Source organism: Hoplias malabaricus, chromosome 9 (genome assembly GCF_029633855.1).
Source record: "Hoplias malabaricus isolate fHopMal1 chromosome 9, fHopMal1.hap1, whole genome shotgun sequence".
In the NCBI taxonomy this organism is placed as follows: domain Eukaryota; kingdom Metazoa; phylum Chordata; class Actinopteri; order Characiformes; family Erythrinidae; genus Hoplias; species Hoplias malabaricus.
Genome location: NC_089808.1, coordinates 4,056,486 through 4,067,240, shown reverse-complemented (window position 1 = coordinate 4,067,240; position 10,755 = coordinate 4,056,486). Strand labels below are relative to the sequence as shown.

Sequence of the window (10,755 nt, the reverse complement as noted above, 5' to 3'; positions counted from 1 at the left end):
TTCCAGGTCCAGGATATCCCCCCACCCCACACGTTGTCACTTGTGCTTGTTTTTCAGGCCTGTGGCTTGTGGCTTTATTAAAGCAGTGTTTGTTTCCTCTGTCTCTTCTGCATTTCACTTTGGTTAACTTGAATTGTGACATTTAAAAACACCGGGCTCAAGCACAGGTGTCAAGTTTGGCATCTCTAGTTTTGATTTACAAGTTGCATACATTAATTCGCTGGTGGAATAAATTGCTGTAGGCTTCATCTGAAAGGTCACAGTGGCACCGAACCATAAAAAAAAAAACCCTACTGCCAAACGACAGGGCAGCAAATCAGCAGCCTTTTTCCACTGGATTAAACAGCATGAGATGGAGCAGAACCAATTGGAGAGCAATCAGAGTTCAAAAAACCTTGAAAAGTTCAGCGTAGCTAGAAGCTGGAACAGCACAGTGGGGGGCTAAGTACACAACTGGACGGGATTTCTAATTAAAGCCACACATGGCAACAACACAGTGGCAATGCATCGGACTTCTGAGAACTTGCTTGGTCCTTTGGGTCTGTTGTGGTTTTCAGAACCACGTTCAGTGACTTGTGCTTCATGGGCCACAGAAAACGAAGCCATGACCAGCAACGGTGAGTCAGGCAGGAAAGACATGGAAAAACAACACAAGCTATAGAAGACCAAGAGAATCCACGGGGGGTAAACCTGACAGGACGGGATTTATTACAGCCTACAGAAATGAGTCACACCACCGTATAACAGAAAATCTGGAGTCCATTAACAACGTCCAACACATTGAGGGCTTTCCATCTGACCATTTATTTGATTTATTGAATACATAGAGCATACGTAGGCGACACGTACACTACCGCCAACAATAAGCGTTAAAATGACTCCATATGTACAAGGTCCTGACCCGACTACAATAAAACACACCGATTCAGTATCGCACATTAAGGACAGTGAACATCACAATCAGTACATTGTAAAACCTAAGAGATTCTCTGGTTAAACAAGAACCCATTTTTTTTGTTTGCACATTTGTAAAAGGTGCTTTAGAAACAGGCTTCGAGTCTTTCGAAAACATTAACCGATGTTCTAGTGGAAAAAAAGACCATTGGAATTGGGGTTGTTAACTTCTTCAGAATGAAGTTGGGACGTTGTGTAAAATATAAATAAAAACAGAATACGATGATTTGCAAATCTATTTCAACCTTTATTCAATCGACTACACCACAAACACAAGATATTCAAATGTTTAAATGGATAAACGTTGTTATTTTGCAAATATTCACTCATTTTGAATTTGATGCCTGCAACACGTTCAATAAAAGCCTTGGTCTCGTCAGAAAAACATCCCTGCAGTTTAAAAAAAGAGACCTGAAACACGGCTTGTGAAATGACTAGAGGCTGTAATGGGTGCAAAGAGTAAACACACTGAATTCTTAAAAAAGAAAATGTATATTAAGCTGTTAAAAACCAAGACCACATGGCTTCTGTCAAACGACTGGCAGCACAAGCCAAACTGCATGTGAACCAAAAGTGGGCCATATGTTAAAAACACTAAATTGGTCACATCTGGCCCACTTTTGTTAAAGATAGGGCTGTGCTGGCCGCAGCAAACACATCTCCCAAAAACTGGTAACATTGCTCATGGTACCTGCTAATACGGCCCTCATTTGGAACGCAGGAGCACTCTGCTCAAGTGCTCTCAAGCCATGTGAGAAGTGGACCATGGGAATTGATGATGTGGGCCTGACCAGGTCGGGAAACGTTGCTATCTGGGAATTGTTGTATTACTGTGTATTCAAGTGTATATATGTGTGTTAAAGCTTTATACCCAAAATGATTGAAGTCTAAGGGTGGTCTCTGACTTATTTTGCCTTAATCAAACACCCCTGATCCAACTAATCAGAAGTCTGGACTGTGGACTTTAATCTAAACACCTTCTTGACCAATGTTTCTTCTGAAGGATGTTATTTCAAGGATATTGAAATACTCCTTGAATGTAGGTTGTCTCCTTTTACTCTAGTTACAGCTTCTACTCTCCTAAGACGTCTTAACACATGGCAATCAAATCCTCACAGCAACAAGAGCACTAGTGAGTTCAGGTACTACATACTGCGTACTACATACTACTACAGCCCACATTTGCCTTTATGCATGGTGACCCTTGGTGCATGTGCAGATGCTCCAAAGAGCCATATTCTATTGGCAGTGCACAGGTGTGGGCAGAAATCACTCATGAGAAGAGGTGTCTGCAAACCTTTGGCTGTATAGCGCTAATTTGTCAAGACAGGAATTAGTCTCTATAGACCCCATAAGTAGGGTTTGGGCAGCCCTTAATAAAGATTTCAGTTAATCAATAATAGGCTCCACGCATCCTTTACTGAAAAAGCCATTTATTCATAAGAAAATGGCAATAGTTCTTTGAAGGCTTTTGGGAAAAACTACAGCCTGGAACAGGAAAGATTTCATTGATCTTAAACCACTGTCTGTAAGTCAGTGATAATGGAAAAGGAACCATCTCCACCAGCCACTTATGGAGAATCATTACTAATTTTCAGGTCCAGAGGTATCTTGAGGATACGATCCAATTCTGTCTCTTCTTTGTGAGTGCCAGCTACTCTCACAGAGCTCAAGGGAATGCAGAAATTCCCCAGAACAGGAGAGGGGTCCGGTGAACCTGCTGGACTCTTTCCATGCGCTGCTTCTGATGGATACAGATTGCTTGGATATTGAACTTGAGACGCATCCCCATCCGTTTCCACATTAAACTGGTAAACAAGTTCTTCATCATCGGCCTGGCGGTCCCGAATGGATGAAAAGTAGTATCCATTTCCAAAGCTGTGGGAATACGCGTGTGTTGACTGGGTCTCAGTAAGAGAAGACAGGGAAACAAAGGACAACATAACTAAGTTCTCTTCTTCTTCTGAAGCCATTTTCTCAGATTCACCCACACCTTGAAACTCCTGATCCATATTTGCAAGAGACATCTGTGCAAACACACCCACAACATTGGAAATGACGAAGCATTAAAAATGTACAACACAGTGACGGAGCACAGTACACCCTTAATAACAATAATATAAACTCTTTAACGTTTAATTTGTTTGTTATAACAGCTTCTTTTTATTCTTGTTATCGGTTCTTCAAAGAAATCTGCAGCCATTTCTCCACACCCACAACGTTCAGTCTTAGAAGTTGGTTGCGTATTCTGCATCTCATGCTACATGCATTCCTAATAAAAGTTTTAGACTTGTCTTGTATTAAAGGCTAAGCAGCAGCTCTATGAAAGTGTCAAACAAATAAATACAGTGGAATTTGAGTTCCTAACTTGTGTTTATTGATAGTCAGAAAACATGTTATTTCTTACTAATTGAAGGAATAAGGTTTAAAAGACCGTTGAGCGGTGTTGGGAAACTCTAATAGGCGTCTTGCCTGTGACGTAGATGGTGGACAACAACTCTAGAAGCTGCACTTAATTTAATGCAAAACGATGAAAAGGTGTGTTTTTGGCTGCAATCATTCAATGTACAGTGGGACATCTGTGCACAAATGGCCCAAAGATCCCAAAATATCCAGAAAATGGACTAAATTTGTCAACTTTAAACGGGCACTTTGGAAAGGACCATCCGCTCACTCCGTTATCTGTAGCTCATTTCACTGGCGCTTTTCCAACAATATGGGCATGTAAGGACACCAACGAAAGGTGTTCAAGAGCCTCTGTAACATGGAGGTAAACAGGGTAAGGACACTCACTTCGCCTGTTTTAGTTGGTGTTAGTTAACGTTAGCTTGACTCGCTAAACTCGGTGTCTCAGATTATACTCGGCTACGTAGCTGCATTACGGAGGTTTATAGTGTCGGATGAATTCGAGTTCGACTTCGATCACATTTACAAGAATAACGGTACCTCTAAATTTGAGTTTAGCTTATTGCTAGGCTATTGTCATGAATAATGTTGGTTATTTAGCTAGATACTGTCATAACGGTGTTTTACCGCGGCGTTGTTCAGCTGTTGTCCACCAGTGACGTCACGGTTGCGTTCAAGAATTTCCGTAGAGAGCTCGGGTTTTTCCGTCAATTTAATAAAATTGTCAGTTTTAAAGCACATTAAGCAGCTATTTTCATTTTAATTCATACTTATATATGTCAGTAACTACAATAATGTGAAATATTCATGGAGGTCCATTAAGTGGTGCTTAGCCTTTAAAGAAATTACTCCACATCAGTGTTTTCATTGTCATAAGGAAGGTTTGAGTTCAGGATCCTGATATAAATACAACGTCTTTGGGAAATAACTGTTTGAGGTAATGAATAATATTAATAATAAACAATTCAGTCATTTATGGAAATTTTGTTCATTTTAATCACAATGTATTTTGGTGCCAATTTTATATCAACTCTGATTCATCTTAGGAACGACACCGCAGTGATTTCCCCACAGTTGCAATGCCTTGAATGAGTCAATGCTGTTATAAGAATTAAGATTTTCATTACTTTACTCATGTAGCTGTTGTAAATGTTGGAGGTGTATGGGGTTCAGATCTAAAACAAGTTTTGTCTAAATTAAAGTACCAGTGATTTTGGGAGTCTGGAGTCAGATGAAGCCCACCATTTCCACAGCAAAATCATTCCTATGAGAAGAAACGCAATGGCCACTCCACACAGCACTGCTAGGTACAGACGTCCTGGAGAACGGGCACAGATATCAACAGCCAAGTTATTCCATCTAATAGTGCTCCTATGGCTAGAGTGAAAAGTTCCACACACCAAAAAGTATTTGCCACCAAGTAAACACTAGCTCTGTTCACATGCAAAACTTCGCCAATCCAAATGATTAATTTCTAAATGTAGATTAAGACTGATCCGTTTATGACAGCATTAGCCAGATTTTCAGCATGTTCACTACGCAAAATTTTTCTGGGGACAGCACTGCATTCGATTCAGAACTAATGTGTGATTGGGCAGAAATGTAAACAGGATAGCTCCGCCCAGACCTATGCGTTTGTCTGCTGTGACTGACAGAAATGTCTCTGGAAGAATAAATGTGTAATATAACTTCCTGTTTTGTTACTGTACACTTAGTGCTGTTTCATGATTGGTTGAAAGTGCTGCAAGAAATCTCAGTTGTCAATGTAACTCACTGCCTCAGGGGAAGCTGCAAAATGTTATAACGCTCTGTTTCCTCTAATACAGATCCTGTACACTTAAGTAATAATTGCTGCCTCTGAAGGAGCTACTTTCCACAGAGGAAAGACAGCATTATTGCTTGTCATTCTGCGGTCTGGGCAATTTCGTGTCACTGTCACACAGCTCCAGGATCCTTGGGATTGAGGGTTCAAGTCTCACTCAAGGTGGCTTGGTGTGTTCTCCTCGTTTCCTCTGGGTGCCCCTGGTTCACTCACATGGTCCAAAAACACAAGTTTGTAGCTGTATTGGCTGCTCAAAAAAAGTGTCCATAGGTGTGTCTCTTCCTTTGAACAACGGGTGCCCCCTCCATCATATTCCCACTTGCACCCTATGATTCTGGACCCTATGAACCACTGTGACCCTGAACTGGTGGGTAAACCCACATGAACACGGGAAGAACACACCAAACTCCTCATAGACAGTCACACAGAGTGGGGATTGAACCCAAAGCCCCATGATCCTGGAGCTGAGTTACAGCGACGATACCTGTTGTGCCACCGTAGACACTAGGTTCCACTATTATTTCCTTTCTGATTGGTCTCAAGTGTTTTACTGTAATGACTGAGGTGTATATATAAGGTTTATTAGACTTATTAAATTATTAATGGATCATCCATCTGCATGTAAAACATAACCACTGAAAATGAAGAGGACACACACCTGAACGCAGGATTTACCTGAAAATGGAATGTACACGCATTGAGGTTCCGAGAGCAGGGAGGAAGCAAACTTAGCCACGATGCAGTATTCCTGACCCTCCATCAAAAAACCAAAGTCATGTCTCAACCAGTTTTCATGGACCACTTCACTGAAAGACTAGAACAGAGACAAATAATTACATACAGAAAGCATGACGGACCACAACTAGAAACATAATACAATAGTTTCACACGAGCAATTCACCCGATTCATTTTAATATGTTTATGTACAAGACATTTAGCCATCACCCAACTCCCCGTTTAAATGAACACACTTTATGCTGAATTTATTTACATCTATAACATTGTTGCAACATTTAGAAATGTCAAAACTCAACAGAAATATATATTATATATTAAACATATTATTTAAAATATACATGATTTACCTATACACTTAAAAACAATAAATAAATAAATATATTTTTGATGCAAAGCACCATTGTTATGAAAAGCAACAGCAAACCAAAGGCCCCTTTGTTGAGAATCATTAGTTTGTTACATATGAGTGAACGTGGGAGTGATTACAAACCAGGTTTATAAGGTGATTTACACTCAATTTATAAAAATAAATATAGCCCAACAACATACACAAATACTTCACCTCTGTGAATGGCTAATTGGCTATTATTTCAAGTCATTACCACTTCCTCAACATTCCTAATATTTACATTGACCATCTCATCTTTCTTTCGTTATTCTGAAGATCAGCATTTGCCTTATTTATAAAAAAAACAAAAGCAGAACAGAAATTGGACACCTGAGTATCAGCCGCATTGTGTTTGTTGTATAGCGTCACTGTGGCATTGAGCTTAATGAATTGGGCAAGGGGACAGCAGTTTACAGCCACTTTATTATCTTCCTCTTCTACGCTGTCGCAGTACACAGAAGGAGCACAGGGAAAAGTCACCTCCACATCCAGCCCTTTCTCCTTCAGAGAGACAGAGACAGTGGGAGGACTGAACCTTGCATCTGCTGCACAGTGGTAGAAGACAAACAACACTAAAACTTACCCAGATTGATTTTATCATTTAGAGTTAATGCAACAGAAGCATTTTTCAGTTATAAATGTATTATTCCTAATACCACTACTACTACTACTACGTAAACGATGTCATTCATGTTCAGTTGATCAATATAACATATTTTAAACATACGGTTCAAGATTTGACTGGGGTATCCAGCCTACATTTGATTGAAACTTCACACACACCCATCACACTGTCACAGTTCTGCACTGGAGATGCCTTAATCAACTGCAAGTGCTGTTGACGCAGAAACATCTTTAGATGTTTTGACATATGAACTCACATAGTGCACAAAGGGAGATTCTGTCAGATGTGTAATTTCTAGCTGGAAACGTTGCAAAAATGGTACTCTGGAACATTAGCGGCTCAGTTCACACGTGCTCACACAGTGTTAAGTGATGGGAGAAAGAGTGGACCATTCAACCCAATGTGGGGAGAGCGAGGATGATTGTGTTTATAGATATGCTTGACCCTGCTCAACATTTTATAGATGAAACACTGATTATGAGACAGATCTTATCACTCAGCAAAACCGACAGCTAAGTCCCGAAATCTAAGAAAAAGAATGCTATAGGAATGCTTTATACTCATGTAATATCACTAAAGGTATTTTACCAGGCAAATGAAGACAAGGTAAAAGGGGAGAAAAAAAGCAGTGTTTGCACAAACATACACAGAAACAATTGGGGAAAAAAAAAATCAGCAGAAATGTCCACACTGAAATCTGAAAGTAAACTTTACTGTGATCAAAAATATAATTAATATCATTAATTGAATGTTTAGTAGTAGTAGTAGCAGTAGAATGCAAAACAGTAAACATCATTGTAAAGACTTGGTTCGTACAATCTTTGAGTGGGTCACATAATGTTGTTTTCCACTGAGTGTCTCCAGGTTTGTGGTTTAGTCCCAGTCTTATATGTTTATAAAGAACAAAATCTGTAAAGGCCTGAGACACATCGCAGCTGTAGGTGGAGGTCTGGAAACACTCAGAAACATTCTGCCACTCTTCCCTGCAAAACAACAACACAGAAAAATATACACGTGTTCAGGGTTGTTACCAAGTAACTAAATCTACAAAATATTATTGATATTTTAAAAGTTATTAGATATTGTACAAAAGGCATTAAATGAGCAACAAAAACCCATACATTAACCTTTTAAAGAGTCTATTGAACTGCATTAAGACCAGCAATGTCTTAAATAAATTAATATATATTATTCATTCATTGTCTGTAACCCTTATCCAGTTCAGGGTCACGGTGGGTCCAGAGCCTACCTGGAATCATTGGGCCCAAGGCAGGAATACACCCTGGAGGGGGCGCCAGTCCTTCACAGGGCAACACACACACACTCACACACCTATGCACATTTTTGAGTCGCCAATCCACCTACCAATGTGTGTGTTTGGACTGTGGGAGGAAACCGGAGCACCCGGAGGAAACCCACGCAGACACAGGGAGAACACACCACACTCCTCACAGACAGTCACCCGGAGGAAACCCACGCAGACACAGGGAGAACACACCACACTCCTCACAGACAGTCACCCGGAGGACACACACGTGGACACAGGGAGAACACACCACACTCCTCACAGACAGTCACCTGGAGGAAACCCACGCAGACACAGGGAGAACACACCACACTCCTCACAGACAGTCACCCGGAGGAAACCCACGCAGACACAGGGAGAACACACCACACTCCTCACAGACAGTCACCCGGAGGAAACCCACACAGACACAGAGAGAACACACCACACTCCTCACAGACAGTCACCCAGAGGAAACCCACGCAGACACAGAGAGAACACACCACACTCCTCACAGACAGTCACCTGGAGGAAACCCACGCAGACTACAGCAGTGCTGCTGGAGTTTTTAAACACTGTTTCCATTCACTGTCCTCTCTGTTAGACACAGATAAATCGGCCGCATTGGTCCACCTTGTAGATGTAAAGTGAGAGATAGTAGCTCATCTGTTGCTGCAGTTTCTTTTGGTCATTCTCTAGTCCTTTGTCAGAGGACACAGGACACTGTTGGCTGGATGTTGTGGTTGGTGGACTATCTATTTATCCAGTGGATTAAAAAATAACTACTTTTACTTTTTGATTTACATAAATCCTTGAGTAAAAAACACAAGTCATTACACACACATATACATAATATACACACATATACACACACACGTATTTATATATATATTTATATTTAATAATATTAAATATATTTAATATTTGTAGATTTGTAGGGTCCGTTTCCTACACATGTTCAACTGAAGAAGGCTCTGAGTGTAACTGTAAAGGGACAATATATAAAATATTCAATATCTTCAAAACACAGAATACAAAATTATTTTCAGCTCCCACACATCTGCCAAACATCTGGTTTGATTCTATTGTTGAAAAAAAGTTGCAAATTCATGTTAATATCTTCATTCTTCATTTGACTGGTAAGCCCCATTTACTCAAAAAAGAAAACAAAACAAACAAAAAAAAACCCTTTTTGAATCAACTCCACTTTACAATGACAGAGGCTGAGTCACAGGAAACTGAAAAGAGTATCGTCCTTTTCATTTCTGAGATAACAAAAGCAGGTGCGCGCACACACACAGCCAGGGATGAAGCCTACACTGTGGCTTTGAGCTACACCACAAGCTACAAGTTTCACGAGACGAGGCAGAAACACAGCTCTACCTCTTACCCCCGCCTTTCTTTTCCATCACGGTTTATTTGTCTTTGTTTTTTCATGTGTGCGGTGCATGGTTTCCTCTGCAGTGTGTAATATTCACACTTCTGAATCACAATGTAACTGATAGGGATCTATTCATTACAAGATGAAGGTATTCTCTCTTATCAGTTCACACTCCTTCAGTAATCAGTGGGAGATGGTGTTTAACAATGTGTGTGTGTGTGTGTGTGTGTGTGTGTGTGTGTATACACACCCTTGAGTCTTTGTCTGGACTGTGAATGTAGTGCTAGATTTTAGGACATCATCAGGACAGGTCCACTGTAGGTGACAGCCCAAATCCAGTGTTCGGACTCTGAGAGCGCATGAGTGACAGGGCCCTAAAACAAACACAAACAGCAAAAAAATAAACACACACTCATTTTAATTTCAAATGCCTAAATATAAAAAAACCATTAGCAATAAAATATCTGAGCACCTGCGTTAAATAAGAACAAAACTAACAAGACTGTGTTACTGTGTCCTTCCTTTGCCTTAATTACAGCTTTTAATCTTTAAAAAAAATGAAAGTAAAGTTCTTAAAAAGTCATGTGAAGGGACAGTCTCCCACCTCCAAATTTCCCACAACTCAAATGAAGCCAAACACCGTGATTCTGAGGTCTCGGACCTTAAGGTTTTCCGTTAACTGTTCTGATGTTCTGAGAACGCAAGCAACGAGGCTGAATGCCTTTGTCTTTCAAACGTGAAAATGAGAATTCTCACACGGTTTATTTCGGTTTTACAAGTCGCCTTTTATCGAGCCTCAGAAAATAAAACATTCCACTGGAAATTAAATGAAGAGCCTTATAAATAAAATCTGTTTCTACGCAACAGAGGCCTGTGTGCAGGTGTTAGAAGTGATGTGAAACTCGTGGCCAAAATTCATTTTAGAAAATAATAATTTTGAGAAATCACAGTAAAAAAAACCCAAAAAATTAAATAATGAGAGAACAATGAAATTCTAAACAAATTTAAAAATCCAAATCAACTCACCCACTTTCAGCATCAGACAGAGGACACAGAGGGCTGAGACAAAAGTTGACATCTTCACAGTTACACAATGACCATGCAAAGAGAGGGCTTCTGAAACCTGTTATTTAAATATGACACCTGTTATTTAAA

General features: G+C 40.1%; 1 protein-coding gene across 1 annotated transcript; it reads right to left on the bottom strand.

The window, feature by feature from the left end:
• Nucleotides 1-1,974: 1,974 nt before the first annotated feature.
• Nucleotides 1,975-10,717, bottom strand: si:dkeyp-75h12.7 (uncharacterized). The gene is made up of 7 exons (XM_066681379.1): nt 10,627-10,717; nt 9,851-9,974; nt 7,751-7,917; nt 6,640-6,854; nt 5,858-5,996; nt 4,566-4,678; nt 1,975-2,981 (listed from the first exon to the last, which is right to left on the bottom strand). The coding sequence occupies exons 1-7, from the start codon at nt 10,676-10,678 to the stop codon at nt 2,526-2,528; spliced, it is 1,266 nt and encodes a 421-aa protein (XP_066537476.1). The 5' UTR covers nt 10,679-10,717; the 3' UTR covers nt 1,975-2,525.
• Nucleotides 10,718-10,755: the final 38 nt, after the last annotated feature.

What these genes read in the sequence shown, in the direction of transcription:
- si:dkeyp-75h12.7 (XM_066681379.1), bottom strand. Translation starts at nt 10,678, where the DNA reads ATGTCAACTTTTGTCTCAGCCCTCTGTGTCCTCTGTCTGATGCTGAAA. An exon ending in GTCCAGACAAAGACTCAAGG is followed by an intron (nt 7,918 to 9,850) that starts GTGTGTATACAC and finishes GTTGTTTTGCAG; the next exon opens with GGAAGAGTGGCAGAATGTTT. An exon ending in CGTGTACATTCCATTTTCAG is followed by an intron (nt 4,679 to 5,857) that starts GTAAATCCTGCG and finishes CCCGTTCTCCAG; the next exon opens with GACGTCTGTACCTAGCAGTG.